This window comes from Anoplophora glabripennis, unplaced genomic scaffold (genome assembly GCF_000390285.2).
Source record: "Anoplophora glabripennis isolate ALB-LARVAE unplaced genomic scaffold, Agla_2.0 scaffold552, whole genome shotgun sequence".
Taxonomy (NCBI): domain Eukaryota; kingdom Metazoa; phylum Arthropoda; class Insecta; order Coleoptera; family Cerambycidae; genus Anoplophora; species Anoplophora glabripennis.
In genome coordinates this window covers 241,547-262,817 of record NW_019416628.1, presented here as the reverse complement: position 1 = coordinate 262,817, position 21,271 = coordinate 241,547, and the positions used below count along the sequence as shown (strand labels likewise).

The 21,271-nt window shown below is 34.0% G+C and overlaps 2 protein-coding genes across 3 annotated transcripts in view; both read left to right on the top strand.

Moving 5' to 3' along the window:
• LOC108911024 (inverted formin-2) overlaps positions 1 to 16,140 on the top strand; it is a 63,104-nt gene extending 46,964 nt beyond the window's left edge. Inside the window, exons 5-23 of the mRNA XM_023455118.1 lie at positions 4,318 to 4,465; positions 4,551 to 4,848; positions 5,248 to 5,471; positions 5,527 to 5,721; positions 5,775 to 5,836; positions 5,896 to 6,084; positions 6,144 to 6,244; positions 6,301 to 6,371; positions 8,903 to 9,010; positions 9,064 to 9,134; positions 9,212 to 9,338; positions 9,394 to 9,646; positions 9,701 to 9,786; positions 9,840 to 9,975; positions 10,039 to 10,173; positions 10,232 to 10,510; positions 12,709 to 12,861; positions 12,917 to 13,785; positions 14,497 to 16,140. Of these exons, the coding sequence (XP_023310886.1) occupies positions 4,318 to 4,465; positions 4,551 to 4,848; positions 5,248 to 5,471; positions 5,527 to 5,721; positions 5,775 to 5,836; positions 5,896 to 6,084; positions 6,144 to 6,244; positions 6,301 to 6,371; positions 8,903 to 9,010; positions 9,064 to 9,134; positions 9,212 to 9,338; positions 9,394 to 9,646; positions 9,701 to 9,786; positions 9,840 to 9,975; positions 10,039 to 10,173; positions 10,232 to 10,510; positions 12,709 to 12,861; positions 12,917 to 13,785; positions 14,497 to 15,297 (4,306 nt within the window). The 3' untranslated portion in view covers positions 15,298 to 16,140. The remainder of the gene's footprint in view (positions 1 to 4,317; positions 4,466 to 4,550; positions 4,849 to 5,247; positions 5,472 to 5,526; positions 5,722 to 5,774; positions 5,837 to 5,895; positions 6,085 to 6,143; positions 6,245 to 6,300; positions 6,372 to 8,902; positions 9,011 to 9,063; positions 9,135 to 9,211; positions 9,339 to 9,393; positions 9,647 to 9,700; positions 9,787 to 9,839; positions 9,976 to 10,038; positions 10,174 to 10,231; positions 10,511 to 12,708; positions 12,862 to 12,916; positions 13,786 to 14,496) is intronic.
• A 1,358-nt stretch (positions 16,141 to 17,498) lies between these two features.
• LOC108911021 (cap-specific mRNA (nucleoside-2'-O-)-methyltransferase 2) overlaps positions 17,499 to 21,271 on the top strand; it is a 28,143-nt gene continuing 24,370 nt past the window's right edge. The window contains exons 1-5 of one of the 2 annotated variants that reach the window (XM_018715834.1): positions 17,499 to 18,006; positions 18,068 to 18,226; positions 18,282 to 18,464; positions 18,518 to 18,638; positions 18,803 to 19,088. In XM_018715834.1, the coding sequence (XP_018571350.1) occupies positions 17,743 to 18,006; positions 18,068 to 18,226; positions 18,282 to 18,464; positions 18,518 to 18,638; positions 18,803 to 19,088 (1,013 nt within the window). In that variant the 5' untranslated portion in view covers positions 17,499 to 17,742. Of the gene's footprint in view, positions 18,007 to 18,067; positions 18,227 to 18,281; positions 18,465 to 18,517; positions 18,639 to 18,802; positions 20,003 to 21,271 lie in introns of those variants that run through there. The other variant, XM_018715833.1, reaches the window with a different exon arrangement.

Sequence of the window (21,271 nt, the reverse complement as noted above, 5' to 3'; positions counted from 1 at the left end):
GACTGTTGTACTTGTTTGGGGCCAAGTAAAATATTACGGCGCTTGGCAGGTTAAGTATTTCTTTGTTTTTATTTTTAATAAGCCTGAATGAGTGTAACGTGTGTAAAATAAAGTATTAGTTTTCTGGAAATATAAATATAAATTGTCAGTCTACTATATATTTATAAGAAGTTATAAATAACTTTATACGAAGGGGTACTGTTACATTTAATTGAGAAGTAGTATTAAATTGCATGAATTAAGTCATTGAATAAAAATAAATGCAGTTTGTTTCGACGACGTTGATTAAACTAATTAAATGGAAAAAATAGATCATAGAAAGGGAAGTGTGCGATTAAAAATATTTATTCTGATTATATACAGGGCGATTACCTAAGACGCCATTGGAATAGTGTAACAAGATAAACTAAAAATATAATTTTATACTTTAAATTATTCCTTTGTTCAACTTTGCATATGGGAGTTCCAAGGTACAAGCCTTCAAAATTTTTGAAAAAACTGCGGGCTGCAACCCCAGAGATAGACTGATACTTCTGTTTAAGGATGAACATCCCCTTTTTTCTTATTTATTGGATACTTTGCCACCAGTGAAGAAAAAATTAAAAAATAAATGTAATAAAAAACCTTTGCGACAAAAGTATCAATCAAGGGTTATTTTTTATAAAAACAGATTTGCCTAACCAAAAATCCCATACTGAAGAAAGCAGACAGATAGAAAAAACACCAAAAGNGTACTGTTACATTTAATTGAGAAGTAGTATTAAATTGCATGAATTAAGTCATTGAATAAAAATAAATGCAGTTTGTTTCGACGACGTTGATTAAACTAATTAAATGGAAAAAATAGATCATAGAAAGGGAAGTGTGCGATTAAAAATATTTATTCTGATTATATACAGGGCGATTACCTAAGACGCCATTGGAATAGTGTAACAAGATAAACTAAAAATATAATTTTATACTTTAAATTATTCCTTTGTTCAACTTTGCATATGGGAGTTCCAAGGTACAAGCCTTCAAAATTTTTGAAAAAACTGCGGGCTGCAACCCCAGAGATAGACTGATACTTCTGTTTAAGGATGAACATCCCCTTTTTTCTTATTTATTGGATACTTTGCCACCAGTGAAGAAAAAATTAAAAAATAAATGTAATAAAAAACCTTTGCGACAAAAGTATCAATCAAGGGTTATTTTTTATAAAAACAGATTTGCCTAACCAAAAATCCCATACTGAAGAAAGCAGACAGATAGAAAAAACACCAAAAGTTGTTAACATTTCGGAAATCTATGTTTTTGTCTTCAACTGATAATGACTCCGTTTTTAATTATTTAACAGTTTAAAATTGTTTGCTTATGCTTATTTGCGTAGTTAAAGATATCATAAATTGTGTTTATTCTATTATTACTTCCTTTGTATTTTAGCATTTGTAGCGAACAAGGGTCCAAGGTCACAGATTTATATGAAACACATTTTTCACCGTTCAACAAAATAATCATGGACATTTTTAATTTTCTTTTAATGCTATTTAGCTGAGCCCCACTGAATTATGTAACCGTTTTCCCAAGAAAATTTGAAAAATAAAAAATTTCCACAGGTGACAAAAATAAGAAAAAAACGTAAACTATGCCGCAAACTTAGACAAAATCATTCCACATTGCATAAAACTTAACTTCCGTGCCTATAGTTTTAATTGGCATATTTATGAAACCAATTCATGAAAAAATATGAGTATTTTGTCATTATCGTTATTTCTATTATATATTTTTGATGATTAATTATTGTAAAATATTTTTCTTGGCACCTCTATGTAGTTTAAAATTTTGTACTCTTTCTAAAAAATTAAATTAAATTAAATTTAAAGCATACCATACAGTGCCAGTTTTTCCTGATAACTATTAAAAAAACTTAAGTTTCATAGCAGCGTAGTTTTCTCTTCTTTAAAAATAACATAGCAAACCATAGTAGTAACTCTGTATTCCAGTTACCAGTGCCGTAGATGTGGGGTGGATGAAACTTTTGCTTAAAACATAACTTTTATGCCTATGGCATATTTTTTAAATTATTTATTGAAGCATCTCATTCTGGAAGAATTTTATTGTTAAATTATCGTATTTGCTTAGATTTTAGAGTAAATTTCGTAATAATAACTTCCTTTTTTAAATTTTAATTAATAAAGTAACACAAGGAAATAACTAAATTTAAACGGAATTAATATATAAAATAATACTAATATACGAAAATGGTTTGACACTGTTATTGCATTAATAAATATACAGGGTGGGCCATTAGTGTGAGAAAGTAAAATAACTCCGTTGTTATTCATAATACTGAAAAAATGTTTATATAAAAGTTTTACATAGTCAAAAAACCTAAAGGACAAAATTAAGTTGAAATACACAGGGCGATGAGTAAAAACAGGAAACGACAAATATTACAATTTTTTGAATGGAACACCCTGTATATTTTTAAACATATGGATTTCTGAGAAAATTCTATATATATGGCAATATAAACAGTTTAACATTTTAGTGCGGAGTTGCCAAGTTCCATAGAAAATTCTTCGAATTTTGGAAAAAACATGACCTCGAAGAAGTTGTATTAACTTTCAACTACCAACACTTGGAGCAAAAATATTTGACAGAGCTATAGGCAAATGTTAAACAAATGCTCCTATATTAGCTAATATCGATATTTTATACAGGGCATTTTTTATAATACGATCATTTTAAGAAAGTTCAAACCTGATTTTCTAAAATTTTTCAAATGGAACACCCTGTATTTTATTGTTCTATTTTATTCACAAATCACACAAATCCACTTCAACATTTATTAAGTATGTTCTGCACCTATAGTTGTTAGTTTTTAAGATATAGCAACATTTCTGGAAAAAACAAATTTTTATTAGTTTCGGTCGCACGAAATGGCTTTGGAAAAAACTGTCACATTGTGTCAACTTGTCAGTTCATAATAATTTATCATTCCATTTTGAGTTCATTTTATTATTTAATATTTATTTGTGGTATTCCATAAAATAATAAAAATTTAGTTTTTTCAGAAATGTTGCTATATATTAAAAACTAACAACTTTAACTGTAGAACATACTTAATAAAGGTTGAAGTGGACCGATATATGAATAAAATAGAACAATTAATACAGGGTGTTCCATTTGAAAAATTTTAGAAAATCAAGTTTAAACTTTCTAAAAATGATCGTATTATAAAAAATGCTCTGTATAAAATAGCGATATTAGCTAATATAGGAGCCTTTGTCTAACATTTGCCTATAACCCTGTCTAATTATTTTATTCCAAGTGTTAGTAGCTGAAAGTTAATACAACTTCTTTGAGGTCATGTTTTTTTCAAAATTCGAAGAATTTTCTACATAACTTGGCAACCCCGCACTAAAATGATAAAATGTTTATATTGCCATATATGGTTACATTTGCAATTTGATGGCAGACACTTTAAGCTTTGTAAAGGCTTAACCATTATAGTTTTCTGTGGTTCTTTTAATTTATTTTGTGCTATAACATATAGGTACATATTTACATATTTTTCTATGTTTAATTATGTCTATTTGTTATTGTCTTTGTATATCAACTTTGTCTAAATTTTGTTAATTCTTTCTGTGAAACTATTAATTAAAATTCTTATCTAGTTTCCTATAGAATTTATTCTAAAAAAGTTGTTTGAAATTGTTGTTTGTTTCAACAAAGTGTACAAAAAGATTTCAAAAGTCATAGACACAGCAATTAACTTTAAACAAAGGGCGACTCTTTATATTTTCGGCATTGAAGATCAAAATGCAGAATAATTACTATGGTTTTGTAGGTACTAACTATAGACACTGTACCAATTTTTTTAATACATTTCTACGCGTTCTTGAAATATATAAATAATATACATCTCAGAGATGAGTAGAGACTATAGACTCGCACTAGCTGAATCATTTATCATTTGCCTCACCTATGGCATTCAGATGAGGTCTGATAAATTCTATTCCGGTATATGTCTGGTGGTTCGGTTGACAAACGATCCTAGCTATTTGCTAAATATTACATATAAAACTCAATATTGAGTCTACTGAGTTGATTCTCACAATATTATCATTTTAAAAGACAAGTTTTTATAAAATTTGAAGTCTTATATTCTGATAATGGTGAATATTCTGACCAATTAAATTTTTTGTTTATTTTTGCTTCACTTTCTCATGATACACCCTATATATTTCAGCTTAGCCTAATTCTATGACATCACTAAACTACTTAGAAAATATAATTAATTGCAAATATTAATAATAACAACAATATATTTAGAAAATGTGCCGAGGCAGAGCCCGAGCTTGCAGTCCAACTGGACGTCTTCGACGAGCAACGAGAAAGCGACGACGCCCAGAGCCAACATGGACCTCACGGCGTCGACCTTAATTCTCCCCTGGACGTTTTTTACGCCATCCTCAAACAGGTAAAAATCGATGAAACCGTATTGTTTCGGAATAAACCGATATTGTTTTCTCTTCATTGCCTTTTACAATTTAAATTCCTATTAGGTGGCGGAGTCCCCCCAGGAGATTCCTTTCCTGAGCATACTGCAGCATCTACTCAGGATAGACCCCAAGGAACCCATCAGTGACATCATCTGGGACACGGCAGAGAGGCTGGTCCACAGGGCTACCCTTCTCGAGAACAGAGAAGACGTTACCAGGTTGCTGAGGTCTCCCAGTGCGACACAGTCCAAGTTCTTCTGCCACTGTCAGCACAAGGTCGAGTCTAGTCCCAGTAGGAGGCAGTCGCTGAACAACATACCGCTGAGTCCGACACCTGGGCCGCCTCCGCCGCCACCCCTAGGTAAGAATAACTGAATTGACAACAAGCTTCCATTCTGCAGAATTATAAAATACCTAGGCTGTCTTTGCCTATGAAGGCACAATTTTTGGAACCCCTAAAATGATACGCCCATGGAATTGCATACCCCCCCCCACCTGTCGCATGGTCTATATTCTATTTTAGACGCGGAGTAAACTTCATTCTTACGCTACTTTTGTCACGTCACACTTGTCACGCTTTATTTTTCACACATGTCACACTTTATTTTTCTATTTTAAGTATGTTCCACGCCAATTTGTACTTTTTCTATTTGCCTTGTCCCGTAATTGAAAATATTCTGTTGCACAAAGACGAAATGATGAAATAAAAAGGAAGACGGTACGTTAAAAATTTTTATCGTTACAGTATCAATATTTTTAGGTCCTGCTCTACCTCCGCCCCCTCCGCCGCCCCCGAGCATTCCCGCGCCCCCCTGTATACCCCCTCCCGTTCCCGCGCCGCCCCCACCCCAGCATAAGTCGAAAACACCCGCCGTCCACCACGCGGAACCCGACGTCGTGATAGAAAAGTTACCCCAGCAGGAAATACCGGCACCGAAAAGCAAGATGAAGACCATCAACTGGAACAAGATACCCAATAACAGGGTAAGACGGGTGAGGTGTGTTGTTGGTGTCGTTCTACAGGGTGTTCCTCGTTTAGGTAATAGGGAAGAACAACATCTGGACCCAGGTGGCGTACACCCATCAGGACTCGCCGATAGCCGACATGGACTGGTCGGAAATGGAAGGGCTGTTCTGTCAGCAGGCGCCACCTTCCGCCCATTCGTCTCCGAAGTTGGGAAACAGGGATCCGAGTGATAACGTTGAGAGACGGATGAGAAAAGACACTTCGGAAGTGAGTTTAGTCACACCAAAATTTACACCCGTTTAAATAATTTGTCTTTGCAGATAACTTTACTCGACGGTAAAAGAAGCTTGAACGTGAATATCTTCCTGAAACAATTTAGAAGGTAATGACAATTCAATCAATTCAATCTGAGTATTTAACGCTAATATATTTTTCTTTTAGCTCAAATGAAGACATCGTTCAACTAATTCGAAACGGCGAACATGACGAGATTGGCACGGAGAAACTCAAGGGCCTCCTTAAACTCTTGCCCGAAGTGGACGAACTGGACATGCTCAAATCCTTCGACGGAGATTTTAACAAACTGGGGAACGCTGAGAAATTTTTAATCCAACTGACGAATCTACCAAAGTAAGTGACTATACGATCGAAGTTACACGTTTGTTAAAATCTTATCAATTTGTTTTTAGCTACAAACTAAGGATAGAAAGCATGCTCCTCAAAGAGGAATTTGCTTCGAATATGGGTTACCTCGAACCTAGCATAAATTCAATGATCATAGCTGCTCAAGGTACACTCTAATAATTGTCTTTCCTAAGCGGGGTGAGTTAATGTAATTTTTTTTAGATTTGATGACCAATAAACCCCTACAGGACGTTTTGTACATGATACTCATAGCTGGAAACTTCTTAAATTCTGTAAGTTTATCTTCACATATTTTAATAGTAATTTTACGATTTATTGACTATTGTAAATTTACAGAGAACAAATTGTGAATTTACAGTCATAGTTGTTAATGCCATATCCAGTATGTTTCTAAATTTACAGCTGTTACTAATTTATTTACAGTTTGTGTCTGTAAAATTACATTAACTATAAATTTACATTATCAATTAATGTAAATTTACAGAGGATACATCTTCAATTTATAGTTTCAATTTACAGTTGATAACAGTTTATTTGCACTTAGGATTTGTAGAATTACAGTAATTGTAAATTTAATTAATGTAATTTTACATTAAGACAAATTCTCAATCTGTCAAGTTTTGAAGTTGTTAAAAGTTGATATATTTATTTACAGTTAGTATTCATAAAGTCACATAAACTGTAAATTTGCATTATTAAATTACAATAAATATAAATTTTCATTATTAATAATGTAATTTTACATTAGGACAAATTGCCAATTTATAACTGCAATTGGTTAATTACAGATCTGGTATATAATTTTAAATTTAAATCCATTAATGGTTTATATATATTTACAGTTAATATTTGTATACTTACATTAACTGTAAATTTACATCATTATTAATTAATTAAAATATGTTTGCAGTAGATAAATGATCAATTTATAATTGCAGTTGTTATTGGTACATCCAATATTTACTGTCAATTTACAGTCGTTAAAAGTTTATTTTCTATTTACATGTGTAAAATTACATTAATTACAAGGAGCAAATTGTCAAGTTATGGTTGTTGTTAATGCCAATGTACAACTGATAACAGTTTATTTTCACTTAGGATCTGTAGAATTAGAGTAAATGTAAATGTAATTAATGAAATTTTACATTCGGTCAAATTGTCGCATTATATTTGCAGTTACAGTTACAGTTAGTATCTGTAAAATTACAGTAGTAAGTTAGTTAGTATCTGTAAAATTACAGTAACTATAAATTTACAATATTAATTAATGTAAATTTACAGAGGATACACCTGCAGTTTATAGTGTCATATGTTAATTTCAAATCCAATATGCAACAGTTAATTTGAAGTTGTTAACTGTCTATTTACAGTTGGTGCTTGTAAAATTATATGAACTGTGTATTTGCATTATTAATTAATGTAATTTAACATTAGGACAAATTTTCAATTTGTCAAGTTTGTAGAGTTGTTAAAAGTTTATATATTTACGTAAACTGTAAATTGCATTATTAAATTTCAATAATTGTAAATTTCAATTATTAATAATGTAATTTTACATTAGGACAAATTGCCGATTTATAATTGCAGTTGGTTAATTACAGATCTAGTACATAGTTCTAAATTTAAATCCGTTAATGGTTTATATATTTATTTACAGTTAATGTTGATATAATTACATTAACTGCAAATTTGCATCATTACTTATAACTTTATTTTCTATTTTTATTTGTAAAATTACATTAATTACAAAGAACAAATTGTCAGTTTATGGTCTTAGTTGTTAATGCCAATTTACAATTAATAACAGTTTATTGGCACTTGGGACCTGTACAGTTACAGTAATTGTAAATTTAATTAATGTAATTTTACATTAGGACATACTCAATTTATCAAGTTTTTGAAGTTGTTAAAAGTTTATATATTTATTTACGGTTAGTATTCATAAAGTTACATAAACTATAAATTTGCATTATTGAAAATTGAATACAATACAATATTTGAAAATTTTTATTATTAATAATGTAATTTTACATTAGGACAAATTGTCAATTTATAATTGCAGTTGATTAATTATAGATCCGATATATAGTTTTAAATTTAAATCTGTTAATGGTTCATATATTTATTTACAGTTAACATTCGTATAATTACATTAACTGTAAATTAGTTATTTGCAGTATTTATCTGTCGATTTACAGTTGTTAAAAGTTATGTTTTATTTATATTTGTAAAATTACATTAATTACAAAGAACAAATTCTCAATTTATGGATATAGTTGTTAATGCCAATATGCAATTGAACAGTTTATTTGCACTTGGGATCTGTAGAATTACAATAATTGTAAATTTTATTAATGTAATTTTACATTAGTACAAATTCTCAATTTGCCAAGTTTTTGAAGTTGTTAAAAGTTTATATATGTTTATATATTTACAGTTACTATTCATATAGTTACATGTACTGTAAATTTGCATTATTAAATTACAATAATTGTAAATTTTCATTATTAATGTAATTTTACATTAGAACAAATTCTCAATTTGAAGCTGTTTTGCAGTTAGTATCCGTAAAATTACATTGACTGTAAATTTACAATACTCCTTAAGATAAATTTACATCGGATAAGTGGTCAGTTTATAGTTGCAATTGTTAATGCCAATTTACAGTTGCTAGATGCAGTTTATTTACATTTAGTGTCTGTAGAATTACAGTAATTGTAAATTTCTGGTTATCAACAGCAATTTATGATTTTTCAGTACCACCTTACAATTTCTGTATAGTCTTAACCCTGATTTTTTTTAGGGAGGTTATGCTGGAAACGCCGCAGGTGTAAAATTGACGTCTTTACAAAAAATCACCGACATAAGGGCCAACAAGCCCAACATGAATTTGATACATTTCGTAGCACTGGTAAGTTATTAAGCGATTATTTGAATTGATAAAAAAAACTGTGAATCTTTCAGCAAGCCGAGAAGAAAAATAAGAAGCTTCTTTCCTTCACCGACAACATTAGCGTCTTGGAGGATGCAGCGAAGTACGTAAATTTACATAATAAACAAATACATTCTTCCATTTCTTGAAATTTCCTTAAATTTAAAACGTTTTTTGCAGGACTACTGTGGAACAGTTACACAACGAAATAAACGCCCTAGACGTGAGGATAAAGAAAGTGAAGAAGCAGATAGATCTTCCCACGACCGAGCCTGAAATAAAAGAGCAGATGGTCGTTTTCTTGCAGGTACCGAACACCTACATCGAAATTTATGGAAAAATCATTTTGCATTTGTTTTTAGATGGCGGAGAGGGAGGTGGCGAACCTACAAAGGAACCTGGGCGAACTGGACCACGTCCGTAGGGAACTGTCCGACTTTTTCTGCGAAGACGTCAATTCCTTCAAATTGGAGGAATGCTTCAGGATATTTCACGGGTTTTACTGCAAGTTTAAGCAGGCGGTCTCCGAGAACGAGCGGAGGAGGATCCAAGAGGAGCAAGCCAACGAAAGACGAAGGCAACGGGAGGAGTTACTGGCGACTAAAAGACGACAAAGTAAGTACGTGCTCGTCTTGGAAGTTACACGGTGTTTATTTTTACGTTTTCCAGTGGAAAGCTTAGCGGGCGCTCCCGACTCGGACGGTTTCTGTATAGACATGCAAATTTACGACACCAGGACTTTCCCCTTGAAAAAGGTATGTAACTTGCGATTTTTATTATTATTGGCCTTGACGGGTGCGACTTTTAGGGTCGGAAGTCTACGAACGGCAGTGGTCTCTCCGAGGACGAGGTTTCCCTCACTGGATCGCCTTGTCTTTCCAGACGTGGACTGGGCTCTTTCAACGGCAACGGAGACGGGACGGGAAAAGAAGAACGATCACCCGGTAAGGATCACAAAATTTATAACGTTTTTTGTAGCAATTTTTAGCATTCCTTTTATTTTTCAGACATAACTCCCAACGGAAGTCTGCGAAGGCGAAGGAGCCGCGTCCTGTCCGAAGACGACGAAGGAAATTTGATGGATTTCCTGAGGGCTTCCGGGAACGACAACAACCGAGAGAGAAAATCTTGGGGTAGCCTAGGTTCGTATATTCTGCGCGATTTTCTTCTCTGCTTAACTCTTCGAAAACCCTTTTCCAGATCGTTCCTGGGCGAGAAAAGCGAGAGGGAGCGGTCCGAGGAAGCGACCGGCTTTGCTGACCGCCGATTTCTCGTCGGAAAGGGAGCGTCCCTCGTCACCGTCTCCCTTAACCGAAAGCAAACCGATTCTGTCTGCACCCGAGGAAGAAACGAAGCCTAAGGAGTGGAGGCAGAAGATTGAGTCATGGTTGCAGGCGAACGAAAGCGATCAGACTAGCGACGAGCAGAGGCGCCAGGCTAGGAGGCTGACCAATAGGAGGTCCTTCGAAATGGATTCGGGTAAGTGTAATGTTAATTTTTCACAAGGTACAGGGTGATTTATTCGAACTCATCGAGAGTTTAAAGGTAGATTAATCTATCGTGTAAAATTTCAAGCCAGTCCGAGCTCATTAATTTTATTTTTTTTTAATTTTAAATCCTCTTTATATTTTGTCTTGTCTTTTTTTTTGTACGATTTGTGTAATCTTGTTTTAATAGGGTTCTATAGCAAATAGGCAACCAGCAATACATTTTTATTGATTTTATTACACAGTTTGTCTAAATATGAACCAATGCATGAATAACAGACTTTCCTCCATTCTAACGCATTCTAATATTTTTGTATAATGAAGTGTTACGAAAAAACACGTTAATTGTAAAAACCAAGTTCCTGAAGTTGACAAAAAGTCAAAAACAGTTAAATATCTTCTGCAATTCAGTTTAGGAATTCACGGTTAGCGATTGTCTGCTCCACAGTCCCTGTCGATGTAAAAAACATTGAAAAAGCAACTCTTACAGATGCCATACTGGATATTTTTATTATTTGCTCTAACTTTTATGTTCAGTGTGTTTAGTACCCCGATGTACGTGGTCGATAATGAATAATTTCAATTATTATGACAGAAATACATATTTGTAGATTTTATTACACAGTTTGTCTAAATATTAATTAATGCATAAATAACACTTTCCCCCATTTCAACTCAAATTTTCTATAAAATGGAGTTAGTTTGAAACTCAAATTACTTTTTGGTGTAAAGAAATTTGTAATTTACTTATTTGAAAGCGGCAAATTACAAATTTCTTTACACCAAAAAGTAATTTGAGTGTCAAACTAACTCCATTTTATAGAAAATCTGCGTTAGAATGGAGGAAAGTCTGTTGCTTGTGCATTAATTCATATTTAGACATACTGTAACAAAATCTATAAAAATGAATTGCTGGTTGCCTATTTGCTATAAAGCGCTCTTACTATTGATCAAGAGTTAGTGCAAGCCATCAACAATCCCGCAAACATAATTCATGAGCAACGGGACAGTTGTTAACGCGTATCCGAACATTTTATTTCCATTTGAACATTTCTAATAAATATGCCTCTGGGCAACTTGCATATATTTTTTTAAATTTTTCTTTGAATTAGGTTCCGTCTTGTTTACGTGGGAATTGTAGACTGGGCAGCAGTTTACTTCTCAGTTGCACTAAATGACGTCACAGTGCGTTCTTGATCATGTGTACAAATTTCAATTTTAACATGATTTTAAACGTCTGTAATTTGTACAGAAAAAACAATTTTCTTGCAAGTGTTAATTTACAGTTTATATAGTTCTAAAAAAAAATTAATTTTTATGAAATCGCCTATTTTGTAGCCATTGTTATAGAGACAACTACCCTGTTGATTTTTTCAATTAAGTTCTTGCACATTTGTTAATTTACTGATTTTTGTAATACCTTTTTTTCGACCTTATGAACATGAAAAAGTGTATATACTTCTCCCAAAAAATTTAGGAATATGTAGATGCGTCATGAAAAATGGAGTTAATATTGTAAAAAAATAATATGTAAAATCCTTATAGTTTCCAAAAAAAAAAATTATTGAGGTTGTAGTATTTTCGACCCTTACATTGCTGGCCTACTGTAGTCTGTAGTGTCATTTGCATTGTGTACTGTCCAGGTCTCTATCCACGTGGCCTCAGGCAATTCCTAATACTGAAATAAACATTTTGTGATAGTGTTTACATTAGTTTTTCAAGAGTCAAAAATGGCTTTTAGTTGATCAAATTGCGATTTAAAGGCCCATTTAATTGGACTATTTCATGTATAGCAACTTGAGTTGATGGTGGATGGGTCGCCGATAGTATGCTTACAGAAGTGTATTTTTAAATCATTTTCGAACTGCCCATTTTGTTTTTTTTTTACAAAATTGTATTTGTAGGAGTCCACTGTACAATCAAAATCTTTCTTTTGGATAAGTTCTGAATCACTCTGTATAAAACGAGCATTTTTAGTCCAAACATGGTGTGAGCAAATGTGGAAGATAGAAACGTCAAAATAAAAACCGTTATTGTTGTCGGCGTTTATCGTTGAAGTTTGTTACTTTGTATCCTGTCCCATTTTTGTTGAAGACACCGAGAACACCCGTACATTCTATTTTTGTCATATTCAAATAAATCGCCTTACAGGCTGTGATAATATACTAATTATTATTATTGTTTATTTAGAGAGTGAGAGGAGCAGCACCCTGGACACCTTACCGGAAGGAAAACAGGTCTACAGCGGCAGCCAGTCGAACTACAGGAAAGTATTCCCAGACTGGAAACCCTCCAGCACCATAGACAAGATGGACGTGGTCGGAGCGATGGAAGCTGTAGAAGGTATAAACGTCGATAGCAAAAAACGTTCATTTGCATTTACATTTATAACTTGCAGAAGTACAACCGCAAATTAAAGACAAATCGGCTTGGCGCAAATCCAACCTCAACGTATCCAACAGCACAGAAGAAACAAAAGACGACAACTACCTAGGTCGACACACCCTACCTCGCGTCCACCGCTCGGACAACACCCTGCACTCCATTGAGGAAGACAACAAGGACCTGGACCGCAAGGGCTTCATAACTTCCCTGGGGGAGAGACCGCCGACCGACAAACTTACCCTTTACATTCGTAAGCCGGGCGATCCTCTACCGTCGCCGAACGGCGAGAGAAAGTCCAATCTGACCTTCGTACCTAGAAGGATGAGGGACTCCCAGCAAAGCATCGACTCCATCAGCAATAACAAAGTGGAAATAGACCAGGACAACATAGAAACCCCTCCGGCGACCAGGAAAATCTTCACTCCCACTCCCGTGGACAAAAGAGAGCCCGTCCAGCCCAGCCCGTGTAGTAGACGCTTAGGCAGGGCCAACAGGGAGGCGGTTCTGAGTCCGGAGGAGCCCGAGATCAACTCTTCCTTGGGGGACGGCCAATTCGATAGGTACTCGGCGGCAAGGCGTACGAGAAGGTACAAACGGAGCCAAGAAAGCAACGAGGCTTCCTCGCCGTCCGAAATTTCGGCAGAGGCTCTAGCGGTAAAATCACCGACTCAGATAGAGATTTCCCAACCGGTGGACGTTGAGTCCGAGGGGGACAAGGAGATTCGGTTGAAGGCGTGGCAGGAGAAGCTGAAGATGCAGAGCGAGCAAGATAGGAACGAAAGGGGGCACCACAATGATAGCGATGTCGGGCTGAGTAGTTTGGAGTTGAACAGCGACAATATGAATGTATCGAGGACTTACATAGCACCGGAAAAGACAAAGGTAATTCCATTTCGTGGTTATTCATTTTACAGCCCCACGACGAAGTTAGCTCATTCGACAAACGTTATTTGTAAGTCACTCTTGTTTTTTTTTAATTGGTAATACAGTTTTTGTCCCCGGATTCTAAAGGAGCGAACAAATTTACGTTTACGTTGATTTATTTTTTAAATTAAGAAGGCGCTATAGCAACTAGACAACCAGCAATACATTTTTATAGGTTTTATCACAGTTTGTCTAAATATGAATTAATGCACAAATAACGGACTTTCCTCCATTTTAGCGCAGATTTTCTATAAAATGGACTAGGTTTGAAAGTCAAATAACTTTTTGGTGTAAAGAAATTTGTAATTTACTGATTCAAAAGCGGCAAATTACAAATTTCTTTACACGAAAACGTAATTTGAGTTTCAAACTTAGTCCATTTCATAGAAAATCTGTGTTAGAATGGAGGAAAGTCTGTTATTTGTGCATTGATTCATATTTAGACAAACTGTGTACTAAAATCTATAAAAATGTAATGCTGGTTGCCTAGTTGCTATAGAGCCCTCTTAATGTTCAAGGTTATTTGGTCAAGGTCATCTCTTGTTTTTTTTATTGTTATTTCATTGCAGTTTCAACCTTTTCAAATTTTGTTGTTCTGAATTGTCACATTCAAGCCAAAAAAAAAAATGGAGGCTCAATAAACAAAATTGTAATTTGTTAAATTTTCAGGTGAAATCTAGCAAAATCGACATTCCCTCCCGCAAGGCCAAAGAACACGACAACGACGAAGGCTTTGAAGAGACGCAGAGCCTCATGTCGGAATCCCCCAGCCAAGGAGCGTCCTCGGGGGGAAACTACGAAACCGACATGGTGGATTCCTCGCAAATCGTCATAGCAGAATTCACCAAAACCAAACCTGTCCGAGCACTCTCTATAGAAAGCAAGGGTACGATTGATTCCACCACCAGCAGCGAAACGCCTGTGCCCAGCACAAGAACCGCCCGATCTTCCCCGAAATCCACCAAATCTCAGACCTTGACTACACCAAAACTGCCTCGGGGTTTGGAACGAACCACTTCCCTAAGAAAACCCGCCCAAGACAACGCATTAAACAAAAAAAGCGTCATCCCTCGCAGGTCGGAAAGTCTAAGGAGGACCGACGTGAAACCCGCCGCACCCCCCGCAGCGAAATCGAACAGCATTCAAAAATCCAACTCGAGAAACTCCATCGTCAGCTCCAGGAGCTCCCTAAACAGCGCCACGTCGACCAGCACCGTGAAGAAGTTACCCGTCAAACCAAATACCAGCAGCAACCTAAGCCGGCCCGTCCAACGCACTCCCAGTACAAAGTCTATAAACTCGACGGGCAAAACCAACCTGCGGAGGACGACTTCCAACAGCAGCAACATCAGCAACAAGCCCCCGAGACCTCAGGGGATGAGCTTCATGAAACCGACGACTTCCAGCTCGACTAGGAGCACCACCAGCGCCAGCACCGCGAGGAGCTCCTTTAGATCTAAGAATTTGTAAGAGTAGCGAGGTTTGTTCGGTGAGAGACGTTGAATTTGTAGTAGTTAGTTTATTTACGGCTTGCTCAGAAACAAGTGGCCTTTCCACGATTGTAAAAATCATTTATGACGTTCACATTGAAGAAGTGGCCTTTGGTGGGTTCCCCGCGGAACACCACGTTTGTTCTTTTCAGGTAGTACGTAGGATGAATATGTTGGTGCCATTCCATGTCTAACGTACGTAAGATTTCTAGGTAATTAAAAATGACCAAATAAGAATCTCGAATATATTTGAATGTTTGTTCACTGACATCGTCGATTGACGGCTCGATGATCTGAGCGTGTAAAGTGAGAAAAAGGTGCCGGAATGTTTGGCACCTACACTAGGGGGATCTCGTAGCTCGTCGATCGAGATTTAAATGAATTTTTGTTAACTAGTCAAAAGAAGAATTTTTTATTGTAGTACTTAAGTGAAAACGAGCATTTTAAGCTTTTACGACCTTTTTTACGATGCAATAAAGAACTTGTAATTAGGTGAATTTTAATATGCAAATATATGGTAGCGTATCGAATTTTTATATTTTAAACAGTAACCCAGTTTTTATTTATGTAATTTAATTTTTTTCGTAAGTCTAAGACAATTTTAATTTTTTATATTTATTGATCGCTAAAAGTAGGTCTTTATAGTGTAACTTGAAAAATGTAATTTTTCCACAGTATTATCAGAAAAAAACAGTAAATAAAAGACTAACTTTACTCATAGGTCATCATTAGATCTTCCAGTTAATTTCTCTACAAAAAATACTTTATAAATTAATTTCAACTAATAACTAATTTTTTTATATTTATCTGTTACCAAATATTTAACCTCAATATAAAATTTAATATAACACTGATTTTATTAATTTCATTCTTAATTTCCTTTAAGAGGGCTCTATAGCAAATAGGCAACCAGCAATACATTTATATAGATTTTATTACACAGTTTGTTTAAATACAAATTAATGCGTAAATAACGGACTTTCCCCCATTCTAACGAAGATTTTCTATAAAATGGACTTGGTTTGAAACTCATATTACTTTTTGGTGTACAGAAATTTGTAATTTACTTATTCAAAAGCGGGAACTTACAAATTTCTTTACAACAAAGAGTAATTTGAGTTTCAAACTAACTCGATTTTAAAGAAAATCTGCGATAGAATGGAGGAAAGTCTTTTATTTGTGCATTAATTCATATTTAGACAAACTATATGCAAACTGGTTGCTTATTTGCTATAGAGCTCTTTTAAATCTTTGAGCTTGCAGTACCGCAGTAATACTAGTCCGAATGCATTACTGTTGTACTGGTTGTATAAATTGCCAAGGTTAACGAAAAGGTAAGTTTACTTGACCGTATAACTTCAAGACTAACTACATCACAAAAATGGTAGCCATATTTTTTCTTTCTTCATTTTGACTTCATCTCAATAACGAACAAACTGCCTAATTTCAGCTGTTCTGAATGCTCATTGGTCAACTTGGTGAGTTTAACTGAAATCTCAACTCGAGTAAAAAATGGCTAATGCTTTTGCATTGTTATGAGTAATTCCTTTAATATTGCCAAATCCATCGACTAAACTGTCAAGTTACAAATTAAAAATTACAAAATTGTGATTAGAAATTCTAGATATACCTAACTACTTTACCGGTTTATAAATTTAAAAAGTTGGCATATATCATCAAACCAATACAATATTTTTCACTTCGTATATACAAAAATTTCAAATTAAAATCAAAACAAAATTACAGATTTAAATAATTCTTTCATCATAAATAAATCATACATAAAAAAAATTAACCTTTCCATTTTCTTTGCAGTTGAAATTCCATTCCATAAGTTGTAATTTCTCTTATATATTGTCTTCTAAAAACACAAGAAAGTTGTCTATTAGTAGGTATTTATAAAATTAAATACATTAAATGTAATTATAACATTAGCCTCTTCTTGAGACAACCTTGTATCATTTCATCTTGGGTAGTTCAAATGTATAAAATTTGCGTATTCCTACCTACTACTTTGGGCGTATTCAAGAAGCATTCTCTAGCTCGAAATTACTCTGAACCACAGACTTCTAATTAGAAGTCAGCTCAGCGCGGAGCTCCTACCTTTGTCAAAACCCTAGATAAATGATACTAGTCAAAACGAAAGCGGCTCTTAAGTATATAATCTAGGAAAGCGGCTTAGCGGCTAATAATACGTAAATAATAAGGCTAAAAATTTAAACTGTTATAAATCACACGTCCCTGTAAAAGAATTTATTTATGTAGTCACCACTTTTTATTTCATTTCTTATGGTGACTGTAAAGGATTTATTGAGCTTGATTTTTAATACTGGTAAACTGTGAGGTTAGGTCGTCTTCCTTTTATTGTGCGTTCATCCGTTATCTGTGATTCTACGTTTTAAATAAATTTTTTGAAGCGCAGAATATGATTGAATACGAAAACTATTTCAAAAAGATACATCATTTTAAAAATAATGAACGATACACCCTTCCAAAGAAAGCCTTTGCATGCCGTGAAAAGTGGTTGGTGCCGGAGCTGCAGAATAAGAAAATCAAACTGAACGAAGTTAAAAGTTTATTAGGGAAGTATAAGTTAAAAGTGTGGTCGAAACATACAGCTCATAGAGACCCATCTGGGTTCGTTATGAAAAAACTATCCGAAGATGTTCAACCGGAACTGCTAACACAGGTAACGGTTACGTGTGCATAGGTACATATTTTGCTGATCGTTTATAGGTCATTTATTTCAGGCTTGGTGCAAATTTTATGAAATACTGGGCCAGTTCCCTATTGTTCCTCAAAATGCAGCACTTAGTGGAAAATTTAAGAGTCTTCATTTATGTGAAGCTCCTGGTGCCTTCGTATGCGCCCTCAATCATTATTTGGTATTGAACCATCCAGGTATTCAGGTAGATTTAATAATTTACTTCGTATATCACGATATAGTCATATAACAATTTCCAGTGGAATTGGACAGCAAATACTTTAAATCCCAATTATGAAGGAAACGAGTTGTCACAAATGATCCCCGACGATAGACTTATAAGATATACACTCCCAAATTGGTATTTTGGGTTAGATTTCACTGGGGATATCACAAAATTCTACAACCACTGTGATTTAGTTCAAATCTATAAAGATAATAAGGTAAATTCAAAATTAGCTAAAGATTCTATTTTCCAGTAGTTTATAATTTGTAGGTTGATTTAGTAACTGCAGATGGCAGTGTGGATTGTATGAAGGACCCTGGAGAACAAGAAAGACACGTAGAATTTCTTCATTTCTGCGAAACCCTCAGCGCATTGGCAGTTTTACAAATAGGTAAGTACATGATGTTTATTCATAATGTGGAACTTTTATTTTCCGTTGTGTTCAAAGAAATTGAAATTTTTTAACTTGTCCGATCGTTCGTCTATTTCACATGCCATTTTTGAAAATTTTGTGAATTCTTCAGGATGGCGGAATAAAAAATATATTTCTTTCAGGGGGCACATTTGTTCTGAAAATATTCACCATGTTTGAAGACACTACAATAAATTTAATGTTCTTGTTGAACTGCCTCTTTGAAAAGGTGTCAGTCTTCAAACCGTGCTCATCGAAAAGTGGGAACTCTGAGGTATACGTTATCAACACAAACTTTAAGGGTTTCAACGTTGTGTCCAGCATTTGGCCTGAATTAATGTCGGTTTACAATAACTCCACGATTTTCTCCTTACATTCCATGTTTTCGCTGTTAGAATTACCAGATGGTTTCATGGATGAAATCTTCAGGTGTGTAGATTTTTTTATGACCAAACAAGTCTGTACTATATTAGACAACATTTATTTTTTTGAAAACAGAATAAAATCTCAATCCAATAAAATTTACTTGCTCAAGACTTCTGTAGCTCAGTATTACATGTTTCTATATAAACCGAAGTGGATTCCAAATGACAAAAAGATCGTACCGAACATCAGTGTCGGTGATAATTGGCGGGTACATTCCGTCCACAAGAATAAAGGGTATATTTGCGTTCTTACGGAAAACTTAGTAAAGTATAAATTAACAATCGATATAATTGACATCAAAATCGGCAAGCGAATAAAAGTAGTGCAAAATTCAAAGTTTACGCAGAAAGATAATTTACAAAAAGTGTCTCTTGGCGTCGGCAGATATTCATTCGGGTTATATAACCTTACCTTAAATTGTCTTAAAAACAGTAATGAAATCATTAATGCAAGAGATTTCCCCTTGTGTTGGTATCACGAGTTTCAAAAAAGTTTATTCGAGAGAGTGTACAACTCCTTAGACAGAGCCTTGAATATGATTTTTATAAACGTACCGTTCCACACGCACTTCCTAGTTGGATTGTTGTATATTATGTTTTATGCTTTTGAAAAGGTTTATTTTGGAAATGGCCTCATTATTCTGTACAAATGTAAAGATAAATCTTTAAAACAAGTAAAAGAAGTATTGTCGGTTATTTGGAAGCAGTACAGTGAACTAGTAAGTGAAAATTTTGCACATAGCATTGAAAATTGTGCTTACTTTGAAAGAGATATTGTTCAAATAATACCAGCGAGGTTTTTCGATGAAACTTATAATTCACTGGTTGGTTTAATTTGGAATTATAATAATCAAATTTGTTGTCCCTTACCAGTTTAGTATTACTTGGTGTGATAACGGTTTTGTACAGAAGCACTGAAAGAATTCAGCGCTTATGTTATATGTATATGAACGGTGGTAAACTTTCGAATATGTGACAGAAAATAGTTTAGTAAAATACGACCTATATTTCAACTATTTTCTGTAGTTTTTATGTCCTTTAATACTGTAATATTTTAATTTTAAATCACTTTATTGAACTATATGTGACTTATTTGTGTGTTTGTGGGCACATCTATTTGTTCTGTGTAATACATCGTTTGATATCGTGTAGTTTTGAATTTATACCAAAGAATGCTACCAGATTAATTCCGTATTAATTTCTGTTGAATTTCAGTTTCCTTGTTTTGACACAAATTTTTAAAAGTTAATCTGTATATAAAGACATTCAAAGTTTCACAGAATGTGTGTATAAAAATTATTTTTATATCAAAGATTGACACACAAAATACATTAGCATTTATTTTTATAAAATTTTAAAGATTATGTACAAAACAATATGTGAAACAAGAACGCCAATCATCTGTTTATTTCTTTTATCAAGACTGTTGAATCTCGTTTTATTTCCTTGAATTAATCGTTGATAAAGTAAATGTTTTATGACTTAATAAAGAACTGATTCATGAAATTGTGTTATTTTTTTTATTATCAAAAAGGTAGATCTATAGGGCGATTGTTTTTAAGGAATTTCTGCCATCTGCTGTAAAGTTAGATAGAAGGTAAGTAAGACTTTTTGATCTAAATTAGAAGCACACAATCTGTAAATGTACAAAAAAGGCCTTATCAGGGGCTTGATTTTTGAAAACAGGAGAGTTAGTTCATTAAAGAAAATTACGTCATTTTCTCTTGACACACAGATAATGTGATTTTTGAAATTTTCTTGTGGAATATTTTCTCTAGATATCAAGAGAAATAATTCCACAGGGTTTTGTCGGGGGAATTGGCGTTTTCTCCGAATAGTTTGAATCCGAATGTCATCTCATGCTCATGTGCAAATTGTCACTTCACTCATTCACTGTTTGAAGGTGCGTAATCATTTGAAATTTGTAATGGATCCAAATAATTTATTATTAAATCTAAATATAATGAATAATTTGCAAGCTGCAGAAATTGTAAACCATCCGCGACAACATTAATTAAACCATTTAAAGTTTCAGCAATATCTGACCACTGTTTTTGGGCCTTTTTGTGAGTGAAAGTAGAAGAAAACTTTCATTTTAAAAAGTTCTTCGTTGTTTCTAAGCATATTAATTTCTTTTTTGCGCTTTCGACGTGAACGAACGCTTCATCATAATTATAATAATATTAA